The sequence below is a fragment of the Nasonia vitripennis genome, assembly GCF_009193385.2.
Source record: "Nasonia vitripennis strain AsymCx chromosome 5 unlocalized genomic scaffold, Nvit_psr_1.1 chr5_random0006, whole genome shotgun sequence".
NCBI classification, from domain to species: domain Eukaryota; kingdom Metazoa; phylum Arthropoda; class Insecta; order Hymenoptera; family Pteromalidae; genus Nasonia; species Nasonia vitripennis.
Genome location: NW_022279657.1, coordinates 1,120,662 through 1,143,879, shown reverse-complemented (window position 1 = coordinate 1,143,879; position 23,218 = coordinate 1,120,662). Strand labels below are relative to the sequence as shown.

General features: G+C 38.6%; 1 protein-coding gene and 1 long non-coding RNA gene across 2 annotated transcripts in view; both read right to left on the bottom strand.

The window, feature by feature from the left end:
• LOC116417913 (DNA fragmentation factor subunit alpha-like) overlaps positions 1-23,218 on the bottom strand; it is a 243,519-nt gene that overhangs the window by 98,148 nt on the left and 122,153 nt on the right. Inside the window, exon 3 of the mRNA XM_032602181.1 lies at positions 18,520-18,841. Within this exon, the coding sequence (XP_032458072.1) occupies positions 18,520-18,841 (322 nt within the window). The remainder of the gene's footprint in view (positions 1-18,519; positions 18,842-23,218) is intronic.
• Positions 546-12,892, bottom strand: LOC116417912. Its single transcript, XR_004345311.1, has 2 exons — positions 916-12,892; positions 546-827 (listed from the first exon to the last, which is right to left on the bottom strand). It is a non-coding gene; the product is annotated as an uncharacterized LOC116417912 (long non-coding RNA).

The window sequence follows — 23,218 nt, the reverse complement described above, 5'->3', positions numbered from 1 at the left end:
TATAAAAAAAAAGTCATGACCGGATGAAGTGAAGCCAAGAATGCGTAAAAAGTATCATTAGATTTTTTTTTGATTTGTTTTAATTTCTAAAATTAATTCTAATATTAAAATGAAATATAATACTATAATGCATATCAAATTATATTTTGTGTATTTATAATATTCTATATTGTAAATATTACTATTGTTACAAAAAGAAACATGATGTGTACGTTGACACAAAACTGAGTTGAGATATAACCTTAAAAATTTAAGAGAAAGTTGAGAAGCATATATTGTAAAGTTTGATATATTTCTGTGATAGAAAACAAATATTAAAAATAACAATCAAGCATTTATATTTCATTTAATAAGTTAATGAATTAATAGTCTACTACATAATAGTATTATTAAAAGAAAGGCCATTTTTTTTTCAATGAAATCAATGAACAAAGTGAATTAAAAAGAAAGGACGAAAATGTATACAATATATTTTTTTTTATTAACACCTTATTCTATTTTTTGTACATAGGCTCACAAAAAAAATTAATAAATTTTTACATTACTTTTTTTTTTTAATTTTGTTACATCGATAGGGTCGATCACAATCTCCATATCGATAATTCGCGGAACATTCTTTTGTTGTTGCTGCCGCTGCTGATGTTGCTGCTGCTGTTGTTGCTGCTGCTGTTGTTGCTGCTGTTGTTGTTGCTGCTGCTGCTGCTGTTGTTGCTGCCGTGGTTGCTGCTGTTGTTGCTGTTGAGTTATGGGCTGCATGCCACTGCTACTGCTTAGTTTCTTCAAACTAAGCAGCCCGCGACTTGACGGCTTCTCAGTTTTTGAATCACCTAAACAAAAAAGATTGCAAAATAATTAATATTAAATATTATAATTATATAAAAAAAATGTTTTATTATGAATTAAAAAAAAACTCACATCCAATTTTGCTTTTTTCGGAATTGGTTTTAAATCCCTGATGCTCTTCACCGACTTGCATGACTCGCAACTAGATGAGGTGCTGGAGCTCGAACTAGAGCTCGAGGAGGAGCTCGACCTCTTCGAGCTTGTCCTCTTATCCGCCGGACGACTGGGCCTAGTACTCGCTGATGTGCTCGGTCCAGCTGAAGGCCCCTCTCGGCGGGCAGTACTGGGCTGAGAGCTTGGCCTCTCTCGGCGGGCAGTGCTGGACGACGAGCTTGGACTCTCTCGGCGGGCAGTGCTGGACGACGAGCTTGGACTCTCTCGGCGGGCAGTGCTGGACGACGAGCTTGGACTCTCTCGGCGGGCAGTGCTGGACGACGAGCTTGGACTCTCTCGGCGGGCAGTGCTGGACGACGAGCTTGGACTCTCTCGGCGGGCAGTGCTGGACGACGAGCTTGGACTCTCTCGGCGGGCAGTGCTGGACGACGAGCTTGGACTCTCGGCGGGTAGGGTTGGGCGAAGAGCTTCCTGGCCTAATTCATTCATATAATTGCTGCATGGCAGCAAGTGGTGGCAGCGATGGCACTAAAAATTGAAAAAAATTTTGAAAAAATTATTTTTTTATTTTTTAATTATGAAAAATCAAAATAATTATTTACTTACGTGAATTGATGGCCTCAATGGCCCAGGAGACATGCTCCAACATCATAAGCAATGTTGGAGCGTTGGCAATTAGCCACCGAATTCTATCCTGCATCGTCCTGATGCTATTCCTGCTGCTGCTGCTGCAGCTTCCTGGACTCCTCTTGGGTGCCATTTCACTCGATATTCGATTTCAAAACCGAAAATTGAACTGACTCACCGCAGCCTACGGTGGGCTTTTTATTGCGAAAACAGCCCCTTCCCATTCCACAGCATTTTTCTAAAGTCCTGTGATTGGTGTAAAAGTTTTCTCTCCTAATTTTTGAAAAACACACCTCCTCACATCTATTGAGGGTGGAAAGCCTTACGATTCGTGCTAAAATTTCCCTCACCAAATTTTTAAAAACTAGTGTCCACCTCCTCTTAGTGGACACTCCCTTTTGTTTCGAATCTCGACTGTGAGAATGCGAGATTATCCTCTTCTCACAAGAAAAGATCTTGGAGAAAATCTCACTCTGAATTTATTTAGGACGTCTAAGAAAATTGCTGTATCTCGATGCGAGAGACATCTGTGCGTTCCCTACACACCAAATCAGATGTCTCTGCAAATGATTTTTAAACAGCAGTGTTGTCTCTGGGAAAGTGCAAGGGATAGTACCTGCACGCACAGTCGGTGGTAAATATTTTCTAGCTTAGCGTTTCTCAGTCAGAAAACAGCTGACACTAGAAGCTGTATACATCTGCGTGGGATAGTTTGTATACGTATCCGTGAATTATCTACACGAAGTCTGTATAGTGAAAATTTCTCGCATACAATGAGTAAAAGTAGAGGAAAACACCTGTGCGAGGGTCGTCATCCATACCTGCGCGAGGGAGGAGGAGCATGAACCAACCTCTAAATTTTTTCGGGACACGGAGAAGGGAAGATTGGGACTTATACATACTTCGGTTACTGGCTCACTCTGAGAGTGGGGGTGAATTCTCGATCGCTAGGAGAGGGAAGGGAGGGATCGACAATCCTTCCATCTAAAATACACGGCTCGGATTCTGGCTCACTTTGAGAGGGGGAAGAATTCTCGGTCGCTAGGGGAGGGAAGGGAGGGATCGACCATCCCTCCATTTAAAATACACAGCTCGGATTCTGGCTCACCTTGAGAGAGGAGGAGGTGAGCCAGAATCCGCATGAGCCAGTATGCCTATAGCCTATCTACTCGTGCTAGAGCGAGCCTCTAAAACGAAAATTCTTAAATCTAGCTACCCCACGCTCCAAGACTCCTTATACGAAAATTTTCTTTTTTTTTTTAATAGGTCTGATAACCGAACGAAGGCAAGAGAGAGCAAATAAAAAAGCTCTAAAACAAAAACTCTTCAATCTAATTACCCTACGCTCCGAGATTCCTTACAAGTAAGTTTCTTAAAAATAGAGTACGTTGGAAAATCGAAGGAAGGCAAGCGAGAGCGGGAAGCAGAGCTTTAAATGGAAATTCTCATATCTAGCTACCCCACAGAGACTACTTATACGAGAATTTTTTTTGTTTCAATACGTCAGCAAACCGGAGGAAGGCGAGCTAGACCGATCATCTAAAACAAAAAACCTAAAATTTAGGTACCCTACGCTCCGAGACTCCTTATACGAGTATTTTTAAAAAGAGAGTACGTCGGCAAATGGAGGAAAGCGTGCTAGAGCGAGCCTCCAAAACGAAAATTCTTAAATCTAGCTACCCCACGCTCCAAGACTCCTTATACGAGAATTTTCTTTTTTTTTTAATAAATCGGATAACCGGTCGAAGGCAAGAGGGAGCAAATAATAAAGCTCCAAAACAAAAACTCTTCAATCTAATTACCCTACGCTCTGAGATTCCTTACAAGTAAGTTTCTTAAAAATATAGTACGTTGGCAAATCGAAGGAAGGCAAGCGAGAGCGGGAAGCAGAGCTTTAAATGGAAATTCTCATATCTAGCTACCCCACAGCGACTACTTATACGAGAATTTTTTTTGTTTCAATACGTAAGCAAACCGGAGGAAGGCGAGCTAGACCGATCATCTAAAACAAAAAACCTAAAATCAAGCTACCCTGCGCTCTGAGACTCCTTATACCGGGTATTTTTAAAAAGAAAGTTTGTCGGCAAATGGGAACAAAGCGTGCTAGAGCGAGCCTCCAAAACGAAAATTCTTAAATCTAGCTACCCCACGCTCCAAGACTCCTTATACGAGAATTTTCTTTTTTTTTTTAATACCTCGGATAACCGGACGAAGGCAAGAGAGAGCAAATAATAAGGGTCCAGAACCAAAACTCTTCAATCAAATTAGCCTACGCTCTGAGATTCCTGACAAGTAAGTTTCTTAAAAATATAGTACATTGGCAAATCGAAGGAAGGCAAGCGAGAGCGGGAAGCAGAGCTTTAAATGGAAATTCTCATATATAGCTACCCCACAGAGACTACTTATACGAGAATTTTTTTTGTTTCAATACGTCAGCAAACCGGAGGAAGGCGAGCTAGACCGATCATCTAAAACGAAAAACCTAAAATTTAGGTACCCTACGCTCCGAGACTCCTTATACGAGTATTTTTAAAAAGAGAGTACGTCGGCAAATGGGAACAAAGCGTGCTAGAGCGAGCCTCCAAAACGAAAATTCTTAAATCTAGCTACCCCACGCTCCAAGACTCCTTATACGAGAATTTTCTTTTTTTTTTAATACCTCGGATAACCGGACGAAGGCAAGAGAGAGCAAATAATAAGGGTCCAGAACCAAAACTCTTCAATCAAATTAGCCTACGCTCTGAGATTCCTTACAAGTAAGTTTCTTAAAAATATAGTACATTGGCAAATCGAAGGAAGGCAAGCGAGAGCGGGAAGCAGAGCTTTAAATGGAAATTCTCATATATAGCTACCCCACAGAGACTACTTATACGAGAATTTTTTTTGTTTCAATATGTCAGCAAACCGGAGGAAGGCGAGCTAGACCGATCATCTAAAACGAAAAACCTAAAATTTAGGTACCCTACGCTCCGAGACTCCTTATACGAGTATTTTTAAAAAGAGAGTACGTCGGCAAATCGGAGGAAAGCGTGCTAGAGCGAGCCTCCAAAACGAAAATTCTTAAATCTAGCTACCCCACGCTCCAAGACTCCTTATACGAGAATTTTCTTTTTTTTTAATACGTCGAATAACCGGAGGATGGCAAGAGAGAGCAAATAATAAAGCTCCAAAACAAAAACTCTTCAATCTAATGAGCCTACGCTCTGAGATTCGTTACAAGTAAGTTTCTTAAAAATATAGTACATTGGCAAATCGAAGGAAGGCAAGAGAGAGCGGGAAGCAGAGCTTTAAATCGAAATTCTCATATCTAGCTACCCCACAGAGACAACTTATACGAGAATTTTTTTGTTTCAATACGTCAGCAAACCGGAGGAAGGCGAGCTAGACCGATCATCTAAAACGAAAAACCTAAAATTTCGGTACCCTACGCTCCAAGGCTCCTTATACGAGAATTTTCTTTTTTTTTTTAATACGTCGGATAACCGGACGATGGCAAGAGAGAGCAAATATTAAGGCTCTAAAACAAAAATTCATAAATCTAACTACCCTGCGCTCTGAGACTCCTTATACCGGGTATTTTTAAAAAGAAAGTTTGTCGGCAAATGGGAGGAAAGGGTGCTAAAGCGAGCCTCCAAAACGAAAATTCTTTAATCTATCTACCCCACGCTCCAAGACTCCTTATACGAGAATTTTCTTTTTTTTTAATACGTCGAATAACCGGAGGATGGCAAGAGAGAGCAAATAATAAAGCTCCAAAACAAAAACTCTTCAATCTAATGAGCCTACGCTCTGAGATTCGTTACAAGTAAGTTTTTTAAAAATATAGTTCATTCGCAAATCTAAGGAAGGCAAGCGAGAGCGGGAAGCAGAGCTTTAAATGGAAGTATGATAGCTCTAAAACAAAAACTCTTAAATCAAGCTACCCAACGCTCTGGGACTCCTTATACCGGGTATTTTTAAAAAGAAAGTTTGTCGGCAAATCGGAGGAAAGGGTGCTAGAGCGAGCCTCCAAAACGAAAATTCTTAAATCTAGCTACCCCACGCTCCAAGACTCCTTATACGAGAATTTTCTTTTTTTTTTTTTAATACGTCGGATAACCGGACGAAGGCAAGAGAGAGCAAATAATAAGGCTCCAAAACCAAAACTCTTCAATCTAATTAGCCTACGCTCTGAGATTCCTTACAAGTAAGTTTCTTAAAAAGAGAGTACGTCGGCAAATCGGAGGATGCCGATCGAGAGCAAGTATGATAGCCCTAAAACAAAAACTCTTAAATCAAGCTACCCTACGCTCTGAGACTCCTTATACCGGGTATTTTTAAAAAGAAAGTTTGTCGGCAAATGGGAACAAAGCGTGCTAGAGCGAGCCTCCAAAACGAAAATTCTTAAATCTAGCTACCCCACGCTCCAAGACTCCTTATACGAGAATTTTCTTTTTTTTTTTTCTAATACGCTGATAACCGGAGGAAGGCAAGAGAGAGCAAATATTAAGGCTCCAAAACAAAAATTCATAAATCCAACTACCCTACGCTCTGAGACTCCTTACAAGTAAGTTTCTTAAAAATATAGTACATTGGCAAATCGAAGGAAGGCAAGCGAGAGCGGGAAGCAGAGCTTTAAATGGAAATTCTCATATCTAGCTACCTCACGCTCTGAGACTCCTTATACGAGAATTTTCTTTTTTTTTTTTTTTTTAATACGTCGGATAACCGGACGAAGGGAAGAGAGAGCAAATAATAAAGCTCTAAAACAAAAACTCTTCAATCTAATTACCCTACGCTCTGAGATTCCTTACAAGTAAGTTTCTTAAAAACAGAGTACGTTGGGAAATCGAAGGAAGGCAAACTAGAGCGGGAAGCAGAGCTTTAAATGGAAATTCTCATATCTAGCTACCCCACAGAGACTACTTATACGAGAATTTTTTTGTTTCAATACGTCAGCAAACCGGAGGAAGGCGAGCTAGACCGATCATCTATAACGAAAAACCTAAAATTTAGGTACCCTTCGCTCCAAGACTCCTTATACGAGAATTTTCTTTTTTTTTTAATACGTCAGATAACCGGACGAAGGCAAGAGAGAGCAAATAATAAAGCTCCAAAACAAAAACTCTTCAATCTAACTACTCTACGCTCTGAGATTCCTTATACCGAGTATTATTTAAAAGAAAGTACGTCGTCAAACCAAAGGAAGGCGAGCTAGAGCGAGTCTCCAAAACGAAAATTCTGAAATCTAACTACCCTACGCTCTGAGACTCCTTATACGAGTCTTTTCAAAAAGAGAGTACGTCGGCAAGTCGGAGGTAGGCGAGCGAGTGCAGGGAGCATAGTTCCAAAACGAAAATTCTTAAATCTTGCTACCCTGCGCTGTGAGACTCCTTATACTGGGTATTTTTAAAAAGAAAGTTTGTCGGCAAATGGGAACAAAGCGTGCTAGAGCGAGCCTCTAAAACGAAAATTCTTAAATCTAGCTACCCCACGCTCCAAGACTCCTTATACGAGAATTTTCTTTTGTTTTTTGATACGTCGGATATCCGGACGATGGCAAGAGAGGGCAAATAATAAAGCTCCAAAATAAAAACTCTTCAATCTAACTACTCTACGCTCTGAGATTCCTTACAAGTAAGTTTCTTAAAAAGAGAGTACGTCTGCAAATCGGATGATGCCGATCGAGAGCAAGTATGATAGCTCTAAAATAAAAACTCTTAAATCAAGCTACCCTACGCTCTGAGACTCCTTATACCGGGTATTTTTAAAAAGAAAGTTTGTCGGCAAATCGGAGGAAAGGGTGCTAGAGCGAGCCTCCAAAACGAAAATTCATAAATCTAGCTACCCCACGCTCTGAGACTCCTTATACGAGTCTTTTCAAAAAGAGAGTACGTCGGCAAGTCGGAGGTGGCGAGCGAGTGCCGGGAGCATAGTTCCAAAACGAAAATTCTTAAATCTAGCTACCCCACGCTCTGAGACTCCTTATACGAGAATTTTCTTTTTTTTTTTTTTTTTAATACGTCGGATAACCGGACGAAGGGAAGAGAGAGCAAATAATAAAGCTCTAAAACAAAAACTCTTCAATCTAATTACCCTACGCTCTGAGATTCGTTACAAGTAAGTTTCTTAAAAACAGAGTACGTTGGGAAATCGAAGGAAGGCAAACTAGAGCGGGAAGCAGAGCTTTAAATGGAAATTCTCATATCTAGCTACCCCACAGAGACAACTTATACGAGAATTTTTTTGTTTCAATACGTCAGCAAACCGGAGGAAGGCGAGCTAGACCGATCATCTAAAACGAAAATTCTTAAATCTAGCTACCTCACGCTCCAAGACTTCTTATACGAGAATTTTCTTTTTTTTTAATACGTCGAATAACCGGACGATGGCAAGAGAGAGCAAATAATAAAGCTCCAAAACGAAAACTCTTCAATCTAACTACTCTACGCTCTGAGATTCCTTATACCGAGTATTATTTAAAAGAAAGTACGTCGTCAAACCAAAGGAAGGCGAGCTAGAGCGAGTCTCCAAAACGAAAATTCTGAAATCTAACTACCCTACGCTCTGAGACTCCTTATACGAGTCTTTTCAAAAAGAGAGTATGTCGGCAAGTCGGAGGTAGGCGAGCGAGTGCAGGGAGCATAGTTCCAAAACGAAAATTCTTAAATCTTGCTACCCTGCGCTGTGAGACTCCTTATACTGGGTATTTTTAAAAAGAAAGTTTGTCGGCAAATGGGAACAAAGCGTGCTAGAGCGAGCCTCTAAAACGAAAATTCTTAAATCTAGCTACCCCACGCTCCAAGACTCCTTATACGAGAATTTTCTTTTGTTTTTTGATACGTCGGATATCCGGACGATGGCAAGAGAGGGCAAATAATAAAGCTCCAAAATAAAAACTCTTCAATCTAACTACTCTACGCTCTGAGATTCCTTACAAGTAAGTTTCGTAAAAAGAGAGTACGTCGGCAAATCGGAGGATGCCGATCGAGAGCAAGTATGATAGCCCTAAAACAAAAACTCTTAAATCAAGCTACCCTACGCTCTGAGACTCCTTATACCGGGTATTTTTAAAAAGAAAGTTTGTCGGCAAATGGGAACAAAGCGTGCTAGAGCGAGCCTCCAAAACGAAAATTCTTAAATCTAGCTACCCCACGCTCCAAGACTCCTTATACGAGAATTTTCTTTTTTTTTTTTCTAATACGCTGATAACCGGAGGAAGGCAAGAGAGAGCAAATATTAAGGCTCCAAAACAAAAATTCATAAATCCAACTACCCTACGCTCTGAGACTCCTTACAAGTAAGTTTTTTAAAAATATAGTACATTCGCAAATCTAAGGAAGGCAAATGAGAGCGGGAAGCAGAGCTTTAAATGGAAATTCTCATATCTAGCTACCCCACAGAGACTACTTATACGAGAATTTTTTTGTTTCAATACGTCAGCAAACCGGAGGATGGCGAGCTAGACCGATCATCTAAAACGAAAACCCTAAAATTTTGGTACCCTACGCTCCGAGACTCCTTATACGAGTATTTTTAAAAAGAGAGTACGTCGGCAAGTCGGAGGTAGGCGAGCGAGTGCAGGGAGCATAGTTCCAAAACGAAAATTCTTAAATCTAGCTACCCCACGCTCTGAGACTCCTTATACGAGAATTTTCTTTTTTTTTTTTTTTTAATACGTCGGATAACCGGACGAAGGCAAGAGAGAGCAAATATTAAGGCTCCAAATCAAAAATTCATAAATCTAACTACCCTACGCTCTGAGACTCCTCATACGAGTCTTTTCAAAAAGAGAGTACGTCGGCAAGTCGGAGGTGGCGAGCGAGTGCCGGGAGCATAGTTCCAAAACGAAAATTCTTAAATCTAGCTACCCCACGCTCTGAGACTCCTTATACGAGAATTTTCTTTTTTTTTTTTTTTAATACGTCGGATAACCGGACGAAGGGAAGAGAGAGCAAATAATAAAGCTCTAAAACAAAAACTCTTCAATCTAATTACCCTACGCTCTGAGATTCGTTACAAGTAAGTTTCTTAAAAACAGAGTACGTTGGGAAATCGAAGGAAGGCAAACTAGAGCGGGAAGCAGAGCTTTAAATGGAAATTCTCATATCTAGCTACCCCACAGAGACAACTTATACGAGAATTTTTTGTTTCAATACGTCAGCAAACCGGAGGAAGGCGAGCTAGACCGATCATCTAAAACGAAAATTCTTAAATCTAGCTACCTCACGCTCCAAGACTTCTTATACGAGAATTTTCTTTTTTTTTAATACGTCGAATAACCGGACGATGGCAAGAGAGAGCAAATAATAAAGCTCCAAAACGAAAACTCTTCAATCTAACTACTCTACGCTCTGAGATTCCTTATACCGAGTATTATTTAAAAGAAAGTACGTCGTCAAACCAAAGGAAGGCGAGCTAGAGCGAGTCTCCAAAACGAAAATTCTGAAATCTAACTACCCTACGCTCTGAGACTCCTTATACGAGTCTTTTCAAAAAGAGAGTACGTCGGCAAGTCGGAGGTAGGCGAGCGAGTGCAGGGAGCATAGTTCCAAAACGAAAATTCTTAAATCTTGCTACCCTGCGCTGTGAGACTCCTTATACTGGGTATTTTTAAAAAGAAAGTTTGTCGGCAAATGGGAACAAAGCGTGCTAGAGCGAGCCTCTAAAACGAAAATTCTTAAATCTAGCTACCCCACGCTCCAAGACTCCTTATACGAGAATTTTCTTTTGTTTTTTGATACGTCGGATATCCGGACGATGGCAAGAGAGGGCAAATAATAAAGCTCCAAAATAAAAACTCTTCAATCTAACTACTCTACGCTCTGAGATTCCTTACAAGTAAGTTTCGTAAAAAGAGAGTACGTCGGCAAATCGGAGGATGCCGATCGAGAGCAAGTATGATAGCCCTAAAACAAAAACTCTTAAATCAAGCTACCCTACGCTCTGAGACTCCTTATACCGGGTATTTTTAAAAAGAAAGTTTGTCGGCAAATGGGAACAAAGCGTGCTAGAGCGAGCCTCCAAAACGAAAATTCTTAAATCTAGCTACCCCACGCTCCAAGACTCCTTATACGAGAATTTTCTTTTTTTTTTTAATACGTCGGATAACCGGATGAAGGCAAGAGAGAGCAAATAATAAGGCTCCAAAACCAAAACTCTTCAATCTAATTAGCCTACGCTCTGAGATTCCTTACAAGTAAGTTTCTTAAAAATATAGTACATTGGCAAATCGAAGGAAGGCAAGCGAGAGCGGGAAGCAGAGCTTTAAATGGAAATTCTCATATCTAGCTACCCCACAGAGACTACTTATACGAGAATTATTTTTGTTTCAATACGTCAGCAAACCGGAGGAAGGGGAGCTAGACCGATCATCTAAAAGGAAAAACCTAAAATTTAGGTACCCTTCGCTCCAAGACTCCTTATACGAGAATTTTCTTTTTTTTTTTTAATACGTCAGATAACCGGACGAAGGCAAGAGAGAGCAAATAATAAAGCTCCAAAACAAAAACTCTTCAATCTAACTACTCTACGCTCTGAGATTCCTTATACCGAGTATTATTTAAAAGAAAGTACGTCGTCAAACCAAAGGAAGGCGAGCTAGAGCGAGTCTCCAAAACGAAAATTCTGAAATCTAAGTACCCTACGCTCTGAGACTCCTTATACGAGTCTTTTCAAAAAGAGAGTACGTCGGCAAGTCGGAGGTAGGCGAGCGAGTGCAGGGAGCATAGATCCAAAACGAAAATTCTTAAATCTTGCTACCCTGCGCTGTGAGACTCCTTATACTGGGTATTTTTAAAAAGAAAGTTTGTCGGCAAATGGGAACAAAGCGTGCTAGAGCGAGCCTCTAAAACGAAAATTCTTAAATCTAGCTACCCCACGCTCCAAGACTCCTTATACGAGAATTTTCTTTTGTTTTTTGATACGTCGGATATCCGGACGATGGCAAGAGAGGGCAAATAATAAAGCTCCAAAACAAAAACTCTTCAATCTAACTACTCTACGCTCTGAGATTCCTTACAAGTAAGTTTCTTAAAAAGAGAGTACGTCTGCAAATCGGATGATGCCGATCGAGAGCAAGTATGATAGCTCTAAAATAAAAACTCTTAAATCAAGCTACCCTACGCTCTGAGACTCCTTATACCGGGTATTTTTAAAAAGAAAGTTTGTCGGCAAATCGGAGGAAAGGGTGCTAGAGCGAGCCTCCAAAACGAAAATTCTTAAATCTAGCTACCCCACGCTCCAAGACTCCTTATACGAGAATTTTCTTTTTTTTTTTTAATACGTCGGATAACCGGACGAAGGCAAGAGAGAGCAAATAATAAGGCTCCAAAACCAAAACTCTTCAATCTAATTAGCCTACGCTCTGAGATTCCTTACAAGTAAGTTTCTTAAAAATATAGTACATTGGCAAATCGAAGGAAGGCAAGCGAGAGCGGGAAGCAGAGCTTTAAATGGAAATTCTCATATCTAGCTACCCCACAGAGACTACTTATACGAGAATTTTCTTTTTTTTTTTAATACGCCGGATAACCGGGGAAGGCAAGAGAGAGCAAATATTAAGGCTCCAAATCAAAAATTCATAAATCTAACTACCCTACGCTCTGAGACTCCTTATACGAGTCTTTTCACAAAGAGAGTACGTCGGCAAGTCGGAGGTAGGCGAGCGAGTGCAGGGAGCATAGTTCCAAAACGAAAATTCTTAAATCTAGCTACCCCACGCTCTGAGACTCCTTATACCGAGTATTTTTAAAAAGAGAATACGTCGGAAATTCGATGTTCAAGCCCCATGCATGGGGCGAAAATTTCGTCCGTTTTTCACGAAAAGCCTTCGTTTGCGAGATATCGACGAAAAATGCATTTTTATATGCGGGCCCTGAACCCCGATATTGACAACCCTCTGGACATCATCTATTTGCGATTCGTAATCTTACTTTCTCCTGGCTAGGGATCAGTTTCGAGAGAATTTCCTTAATAAATATTATATTCTTGCCCTTGCTTTCCCCCAAGGTTCAAACGTATTAACAAAAATTTTTTTCCTATTAAAGTTTGCTGCAGGGGGTTTTATTGGGGTATGTGGGTTTAAGAGTTTCAGTTTTAGGATCATTCCTCTCATTTTTTCCCTGTTATTCATAAGTGAAATTTTCACTTGACAAAATAGTATTTATGTTAGAGTTTCACTGTTCTAAAAGTTAATCCGAATTTTGGTGTCAAAATAGTGAACATTTTCACTGTTTTACATGGAGAGAATAGATATCCTACGCTTCGAGCCCCTTATACGAGTATTTTTTAAAAGAGAGTACGTCGGCAAATCGGAGGAAGGCGAGCGGGCGAGCAAGCAACAAGGCTTAGAAACGGAATACCTTAGAACCAGCTACACTACGCTTTGAGACTTTAAACACGAAAATATTAAACAAGACTTATAATTTGGCAAATAGTTTTTTTATACATTATATATTTTATTGAAATAAGGTGGCACATCGATGGGAGGTCAGCGAGAGCGACGGACCAAGCTTCGAAAGAAAAATTCTCAAATCTAGCTACTCCACGCGCCGAGAGCCTTTATTGAAGTCCTATTTTGAAAAGTTTAATGCTCAAAACCTAAAGTCCTTAATATCAATTACGTGTACCCCATGTACCGAGGTTCTGTATAGATCAGTATCTTTATAGAAATATAATGGCACGGCAGAGGTATTCGAGCATAAGCAAAAAGTACAGCTTCGAAATAGAATCCCTTAAAATCAACTGACAAAAATCTCAAAACAACGAAATCGATGTAGATCGTTTTATGGGCTTCTCTTCTGAGCATTACTAATTCTTGCTCAGCTTGCCCTGTAGTTATCACGTGGCATTGTAATTTTTGAATAGATGACGCTTCTATAAAGAATCTCAGGGCATTGGGTAGCTATAGTTTAAGGAATTTTCGTTTTGGAGCTTTGATTCTTGCTCTCGCTCGCCTTCCTCCGATTTGCCGACATACTTTCTTTAAATAAAAAACTCGTGTTCGGAGTCTTGGTGTGTGGGGCAGCTAGATTTAAGAGTATTTGTTTTGGAGCTTTGCTTCTCGCTCTCACTCGCCTTTCTTCGGTTTGCCAAAGTATAACTCGTTATTAAAAATATTCTTGTATTCATGGTTTTAGAGCGTGGGGTAGCTAGATTTAAGGGTTTTTGTTTTAAAGGCTTGTTCTCGCTTGCCTTCCTTCCATTTGCCAAAGCGAAATTTGTTTTTAACAATATACTCGTATTTAAGGTTTCGGTGCGTGAGTTAACTAGATTAAAGAATTCCAATTTTAAAAGAGTACAGTCTTTAAATTTTTTATTACCAAATACAACAAATCTCAATAGTGGTGCATGGTTTACACTTGAAATAGGGACGAACTGGATCTGCTGGTCCAATTTAAGTGTTTAAACTTATAAATATGCTTTATTACCTGCAAATGGTTGGAATATGAAGTTTCAAGTTTGTACGATGCATCCCTTTTGAAAAAATTCAGTTTTTCTCAAAATCTTATGACTAAAAATAGCAAATCTCAATTTTGGTGCATGGTTTACACTTGAAATTTGATAGACAAGCCCTTGCTATGTGTTACAACATATTTCCAAAGTTTGATGAATCAGCGATGACTGGAAGATCCAGTTGGTTTCAAAAAACCTGCGCCAAATGCGTCTACTGCAAAATTCAAAAATTTTCATCCGCGCCTTGGCTCGGCCAAATTCACTGCGCATGTTTGGCCATCACTCAGCCGAGCGCTCACACCGATACGGCCGCGCTGGGCGTGTAGTAGTGAGCCATGCTGCTAGTGAATTTTTTGGGGGTTGGTACGTCGGTTTTGGCCATCGACGCCATGTTGAAATGGTTCTAGGCACAGGCCTGGCATTACCCGATGCGTAGCGCGAGGAGGTTGTTAGTCGGGCTTACGCATCATTGTGGCCCTGAAAAGGGCCAATTGAGTGAACCATTTCTTACATTACGAACCCCAGGGCTCGTCACTTCCGCAGTATTTTTTGACTCCAAATTCTATGCGCCTGAGGCATTTAATACCGTGTATCGCCACCTCGCTGACGTATTATCTCTCCTAAACGTTCCTAAATGTGCAGAATTTTTGTTCCACTAAGGATCAATATAAGTATGAATAATTGTGTAATTTTATACAAAATCATATTTTATATCCTTACATAAAGATCAATTAATTTCATTTTATTTAATACTTATCTAAATTATTAAATAAATCATTATTTCAAATATATTTTGATATAGTATGCGTAAAATGCACTATTACGGAGCAAGCACATTTTTTGCCCTCCGTATCGGAAATTAACGTTCAATACACATGCAAAAAGTTCATTTTTTAAATTTTATAAAAATATATAATTCAGTTGTCAGTTATCGAATGACACTTTATTGATTGTGGAATCACGATTGTGGAGTTTCTCACCTGAAATTTTTATGTCTAATATTTTAAAAACAAAATACTGCTCAGAATGCTTCAATGCATCTATTTTTAAATACGGTTTTACTATCAAAAAAATAATTTTCAATTATAACAAACTTTATAAGAGTATTTAAGAAGTAAACCCAAAAGAGCAGTATACCTAATAGTAGAGATCTCATTTGAGATTTATCAATAGGGATGACTATAGATTATTGATAAAAACGTTTTAATATTAATATTGAATTCACATCAGCTTGGGGTGTGCAGTCGCACGGCTCGCGGGAATATATATATATATATATATATATATATATATATATATGGACCAAAACTGCAAATTACTGTAAACACATAGCTTTTAAAGAAAGATCATATCTGCACAATAAAATGACACCGAAGGAACTGTACACATGAATACTCCACACAAACGTATTTTCCTACACGACAAAATTCTACACAGATATTTTCTACACGGATATTCTTTACACCTATTTTATATTATTTTAATACACTGCAAAACACTACACAAGGGTATACCTATTGTTGTAAAATTCATCTGACAATAGGTTATGTGATTGTGTAAAGTTTTGCAGTGTAGTAAAATACCAAAAAATTGGTGTAGAGAATATCGGAGTAAAAAATATCCGTGTAGGAAAACATGTTTGTGTAGAGTTTTTATGTGTACAGTTTGTTCGATGTCAGTAAAATTATTAGCAGCAACCCTTTGATATCGACTAAAATTGCAGATTACATTTTGTATGCATGGAACCATACAGCATGCATCATTTCATATTCACAAATAGATGGTTTAAAAAAAACGGCATATCTATCTACACAAATAATTTCTCGCGGCATCATCCTTTTTATCTGAACCACATCTGCAGATAACATCTTGTAACATGCATAAATACATACAACATTTGTCATTTTATATTCACAAACACAGAGCTCTAAAAAAAGATCATATCTGCACAAATATTTAATCGCAAAATCAATCTATACTTGCCTTCCCTCGGTGCAGGTGATTCTAGATCTCCGTAGTAATTCAGTGCATCTACCCCTATCCTTCTCCACGCTTTGGGTCCAAAACAATTGGATTTTTTCATGTGAGAAAGCTCTGAAATTTATTAGTCTTCGTAGCAAATCTGAACCGTATTAATCTTCGTAGGGACCGACGATATAATACATATATTGTTGCAGTTTCTTAAAACGGTCGTATCATCCCCGCTCAACACGAGAAATTAATAGATGAGTTACAAAAACTCTAGTGTTCACCAAACGCTAAATGGGAATTTTTACCTCGTCTGGATATTACAGTACTAATCTCCAGCTTGGAGATGCACTCATTGTTGACTCATATTGCAAACTCTATATTCGATCTAAAGAAGACTACATTACGCCCTATGCATACACAATTATAACAGAGCTGCCACCTATGCGTTGCGACTGCGCCGACATTAAATGCGTTTATGTAGTCGAGGTGTTGTCCCGATTATAAGACGTTTACCTCTCTTATAACTAGGATTGTCTTGTTTTTACTGGAGATAAAAAAACATATTGTCAACCTTGCATAAGGTCTCCATGGCGGGGGCTACCGCGGGTTAATGCTTATGAGTCGTAAAAGGATATTAGGTAGGGCACTATACAAAAATTTTACAGCAGCCTGCTGCAATATGACTAAAATATATATTTTTTCTAACACGCGCATGAAATGGGCCTTTTTTCATACCTATAAGTAGCGTAGAAAATCGTCCATTCCAAGCGTGTTAGAAAAAGTTTGAGCTCAAGCGGGGAGAAAATTTGTTCTCCCCTCTGTTAATACCCGTTTTTCAAATCTCTCAAATTTTCTTTAATTTTTTAATTTTTTCAAATTTGTTGTGCACAACTTGAAATGTACGATCTCCTACCCAACTTTCACGCATAAAAAAGTCCCTTTCATGCCCTTGTTGGAAAAAACACGGTGTGCAACACGGGAATTAAAGCTATGTCAGACTCGGGTGAGGTGTTTTCAGCATCCACGCTTGACATTGAAAGATTCTAATTTTGCTTATTTATCGCAAAATAGTATTAATAATTTATTAATTTATTATAACGACACATGGCGCAGGAGTAACGGAACAGGAGGTCGAAATAAGTTTGACACAACACAGAATTTGATGTGAAAAATAATCTTCAATATATTTATTATTTGTTTTGAAATAGGAAAGGAATTTTTAAGTATTCTTTATTAAATTTAAATTCAATGAATTAAAACGTAAATGAAAATAGATAATATGTGAAAATTGATTAGACAAAATATTTCATAATTAAATTAAAAATGAACTTAATTTTTATATGAACGAATTTGTGTATAACCAAATAGAAATTTAAATACTAATTTCAGAAATGTTACTAGAGTAATGAATAACATCTATTACGTGATACGCCACGTGGAGACGTATGCTCAACGTATAGATTTAGGTAAACTTTTATGAGTTCTAGAAATTTATATTTTTATGTAAAGGTAATGAAATTGACGATACATTTATTTACGGACTTGTTAGTAACTCAGAATGAACGATATCAAATGACGAAGTGCGTCCTGGGGTAACTGACTGGGGTCTGACGTAGCCAGCCCAGTCAGACGGCACGAAGTGGTATTTTTATACCCTTTTGGAGGCAGGTTAATTTATTAATTTTGTGCTGGAGACGAGCTGTAGCTTGTCTTCCCCAGTTTGGGCTTAACGCCTTATTCCTGGGTGCACGTTAGTATAAAATAAAAAAAATCAAGTTGCTTTCTCAGTGAAATAAATTTCAGTGAGAAATTACCAAATGATCACTACTGATGCTTGAGTTGATGTCACAGGATATCACGTCCCTCGTGATCTCGTGGCTGCAGTGATTGACTCTCTCTGTCTCACACGACGACAGGGCTGAAAAATATGATGTGCGCTGCGGCGTGGTGTCTTGTTTAGAAGTTGTAGAGAGAATAAATATGGCTCCGCACGACGCCAGCATGCGAGCGTACACCGTGCTCGACAAGATAAACTCAGTAACGCATTTACATAAACGTAATGCTGTTACTGAGTTTAATTACGCGCAGACGCGACACGAAAAACCCCGAAGAGACCCGAGCCACCGGCGGCAGCGTAGGAGCGAGAGAGAGCGAGAGAGTAGTCCGAGCTCCGAAGCGAGAAAGTAGGCGGGGCTAGCGCGCACTAGCGTACTATGTGCTTTTCTCTCTCGCGCTTCATGAAAGGCCCATACCTACAAAAAATACTTTTTCGGGCGCAAGTGCCCGCCTTCCTTGATTCGCGCTAAACTTATACCTTGCAACATAGCTTATTTTTTCCCCTTGTTGCACAATGTACTATTTAATTCCCATTCAGAACGTTGTATAAAATATACAACAATTGTTAGCGAACCTATCAAGCGTTAGCGTTAATGTAAAATCAACAACTGAATATCAATAAAGAATGCAAAAGAATGCAACTTTGCATATATAAAACATGCGCGAACAGCTATCTTTTATGAAAATACTTGCCTATCAGAAATCATGTCTGCCACACTGTCTGGATCCATATCACTTAACATTTCTAAGTCAGTCCCTGACAAAAGAGACATTTGCGATGGTTCATTTTGTAAAGACGTCACTAATGACCCTACTTGGATTTGACTACTTTTGAAATTTTTTCCTGTGTTAACGTTTTGACTTTTGCCGCTATAATCAGTGTCATCTACAACAATCAAATGTGGAACTGACTTCTCAGTTTTTGGTGCAATCCACTTTTGTCTTCCATATAAAATCATCAAATTGGTATTTTTCTCTATTGTTGCAAAATATTCTTCATCGTCGATTTCTGTTCCTATAAAATAAAATAACTTTATAAAAACGAAGTAATTATTCATGAACTATAATACTTTGATTTTAAGTTTACCCTTACGAAAATAATGTGTAGAGATTTCTGCGCATATCTCTGCACAGATCTCTGCATTAAATTTAGACCATACCCCGATAACATGATGTCGGCCGAATGACGGCACGGAGACTGCTCGGAATGGGCCACGCGTGACGTCCAGGTACCCCTGCTCCGGGACACGGAAATGATGGCATTGTGCTGAGCACAATGACGGCACGCGGTGCAAGCATCGTGCCGGCACTTAAATTAAGCGAAAAAACAAAAAAATTAAAACCCTAACGAGGATCGAACCCTGAACCTTTCAGTTAGCAAGCAGGCACTTTACCACTCGACCACGAACACTAGTTACAAGTCATAGCTAATTGTATCCTTATGTATTGCGAGCAGCTGTTGATGTTAATAAAGTTGCAAGTTATTGTAATAAACAATCACCAAAATTATTATTAACGCGTTTAACAACATTGATAATCGCCGCTTATTTCGTATAAGTCGCGAAACTGGCAGGCTGCTATAAATTCGGTAGTCGTGAAAGAATAGCCATAATAATATAATTAATAAAAATTGGCAAGGAACAAAGTCCGGTGGATAAATAATAGCCCAAATTAACAAAATCAACAGCCTTAAAATATCATACATTGAAAAGCCTTATTTCGTGAATTGTGCGGCTGAAAAATTTCTAAGTTTCGCAGCCAACAAAGCCAGCATTCTGCGGGAATTTCGTTCCGACAGAATGCTGTCATGGCAAAGAAGCACTCCCAGCAGGCATTCTGCTAGCACTCTGAGAGCGCCAAATGTTAATAAATTTTGAACACGGGTCGACGGCACAATGCCGTCAGGTAGCTCCTCAAAATGTCTTCATAATGCTGCCATGAGTGCCAACACGGCGTGACCGCAAAATGCCGACATTTTGCCTTCATTCGTGCCGGTGTCATACAGTCGGCACTCATGGACGTCATTCTGACAAAGTTTCGTGCCGTCGCAATGTGAGCACGCGTGCTGGCACGCTGTGCCGCCAAAATGTCAACATTATGACTTCCCGAATGGCAGGAAAAAAATTTTTTTGAAAATTCCAACGAAAGATGCCTTGGAGACATCACAATGACGGCACGAGCGGCCAGCATGCGTGACCCCAAAATGCCCGGCATGCGATGTTATCGGGGTATCCTTATAAGGTCGAGAATATTCTTCAAAGCAGAAAAAATAATATAATGAGTGCCTGTATGGGTGTTACTATCTGATAACAAAAAAAACTCCGGTTGTAAACTCTAAAATTTTTATTTTTCAACAATTTTATTTAAACAAAAATGTTTTAATATCTTGTAAATTAAAATCTATGTACAGATCTCTGCACAATATTTTCGTAAGGATAAGTGTGTGAAAAAGTTTCATAATTATATCGACAATATCATCGTAAATCACTAACAAATAATTTATCACCATGCTTTCTTGGATATATTTTTAACGTTTAAGTTAATTTATGTTCAAACCATATTGTTAACTCTGCTGTTTATTAGTAACAGGTTATAACAGGGCCCGTTACAAAACGAAACAAAACTAAAAAATTAATTATGTTTCGATTCGTTGTTTTAAGCAATATCTTAATTATTTCAAATTTCATTTTTGTTTGTATAAATGAAAACGAAATTAAATTGAACTGAAGAAAACGTTATTAAATCCATACGAATTATGTTTGATTCTTTTTAGTTTGTTTTTTTACAGTAAAATCAAATATATTGTTATGTTTTTATTAAGTTTGTGGAAACCAAAACTAAAATAAAATGGCTTTTTGTTTAGTTACCTAACGTAATATTAAAACAAAACAAACCAATAGTATATTATGCACCTGAAGAAAAAAAACTCAGTCATATTTCAAAAAACGATTCATACGTTGGCTTATCAAAGGAAGGCAAGCGCGACCGAGCATCGAGGATCGAAAACAGAAACCCTTACAACCAGATACCCCCGGCTTCGAGACTTTTTACACGAGTTTATTTAAAAAAAAAGTGCGTCGACAAATCGTAGGAAAGCCATCAAGAGCTACCATCGAAGCTACAAAACAGAAACCCTTAAATCTAGCTACCCCACGCTCCGATACTCCTAATAAGAGAGTATTACAAAAAAAAAAGAAAAAAAAATACGTTGGCAAACCGGAGGAAGGCGAGCGAAGTGCGAGAATCAAAGCTCCAAAACGAAAACCATTACAACTTGCTACCCCACGCTCCGAGACTCCTCATATGAGAGTTTTTATATAGAATTATATAAAAGCGTCATGTATTCAAAAATACAATGGCATATCGAAAGGAGGCAAGCAACAGTTAACTGTACTGCTCTAAACGTGAATTTTTAAAACCAAATGCTACACTCGCAGCAACTTTATGAAAGAGAGTATGTTTCGAAAAAAAGCCACCACGGCACACCCAAAGGAGACCAGCGAAAGTCAGAATGTTTGTTCCCAAATGCTAATCTGTGAAACCAACTGCCACACGCGCCACGAATTCTTTCAACAATTGCCAAAATTACGTGACATCTACAGGGCAAGAAGACTATCTAATAAAGAATCTCGGCGCGAGGGTAGCTAGTTTAAAAAGCTATAGTTTTAAAGCTTTGCTCCTCGCTCTCTCTCGCCCCCCTTAGATGTGACATCATATTTTCGAAACAGAAACGCTCCTAAAAAAGTCTCAGCGCTTGGTGTAGCTAATTTTAAGAACTTGGGATTAAGAGCTGACCTCTTGTTTTCACATGCCTCCCTTCAATGTGCCATTATATTTTTTTAAGTAGACCTTTTAATAATACGTGTCGGCGCATAAGGTGGCTAGATTTGAGAATTTTTTATTTAGAGCATGGAATTTTTAAAATGAGACTCTAAAACAGAGTATCTTGGCGTATGGGGTAGCTGAATTTAAGAATTTTGGTTTTAGAGCTTGATCTCTTACTCTTGCTCGCCTCCCTTTGAAGTGTCTTAAAACCCTAGTTTCAAGAACTATAGTTCTGGAGCTCTGTTTTCTGCTCTTGCTCACCTCCATCGATGTGCCGACGCACTCTTTTTTTTTAACTCATATAAAGGTCTCAAAGCGTGGTGTAGCTAGTTTTGAGGGTTTCCGTTTCAGAGCTTTGATTATTGTTTCCTTCAGTTTGACAACGTATAAGTCATTTTTAAAAATATTCTCATGTAAGGAGTCTTGAAGCGTGGGGCCATCACTCGGCCTAGCGCTCACATAGTTTTGAGCTATATCATTACCTTCTGTTTTTTATATAAATTTTGAGTTAGGTTTTGTTTTAACTATTTTTATGTAGATACATTTATTCGTACGAGATATTTGCAGCAAACTAGTTAAATTAATTACGGTTGAAAATTTTATATCCAAAATACACTGTTTTTTATTACTATTATTAAATAAAGATTTACCGACACGTATATTTTACGTTTTTTAATAATTTTAATAAGATAAAAAAGTGATGTAATAATACTGATGCCTATTTTAAAATTCTTTCGCAAATAGTTAAGCGATTAATGTTTAAAACAAAGCTCTAAATTCGCAATTGTTTTAGTATATGCTGCGAAAATATGTATTAAGATTTTTTAAAGCCTACCGCAGTAGACGGGCCAACTATCATTCATTACTATGAGATTACAATGTTTGTACGAGTGTATTTAGCTATATTTCGAAACGCAATGGTAGCATAGAGAAGGAAAAGGCAAATGCGCAGCGTTCGCGCCACGGTGGAGTCGTAGCGGTCATGATAACACAACACTATTGGTGTAGTCATTGTTTTTGGCATTTGCAAGGTCGATAGATGCTCATTGTATAGATATAGTTCTGTAGTGTGATAATATAATATTATTTCGATCTATATTATTACGCAATCATATAGTTGAGAAACTAGACTATATTTCCGGTTTTTATGGAAGCTTCATAAGATGATAAAATATTCGAGCGATTGCACTTAGGATCGCGTTGTATAAAACCGGATTTTTGCTTCCTCCTACAGAAAGCTTTGTAATAGTAAAATTTTGAGTTACTCCAAAACTTCTAGAAAATACTTTTTAGTGTGTTAGAAGTTCAGATCGAGTGTTTTTAGAAAATGTCCGTATGGATGTATATGCCCTTTTTTTATGTGGCGTAGGCAAAGCAAGCTCTGCAAATGTGGCCCTCCGACACCGGATCCCCACAGGTACTATCGTTGAACAATACTTCCGTGGGGCCCGTTAACTAGCCTTTTTTGGCTTCTCCTTTGAAGTTTGACATTTCCGTACATCGCCTATCCACCAAGGTGATTAGGGGTTCAGGATCAAACTCGTCTTCTTCATTCTGCATCGTCCTG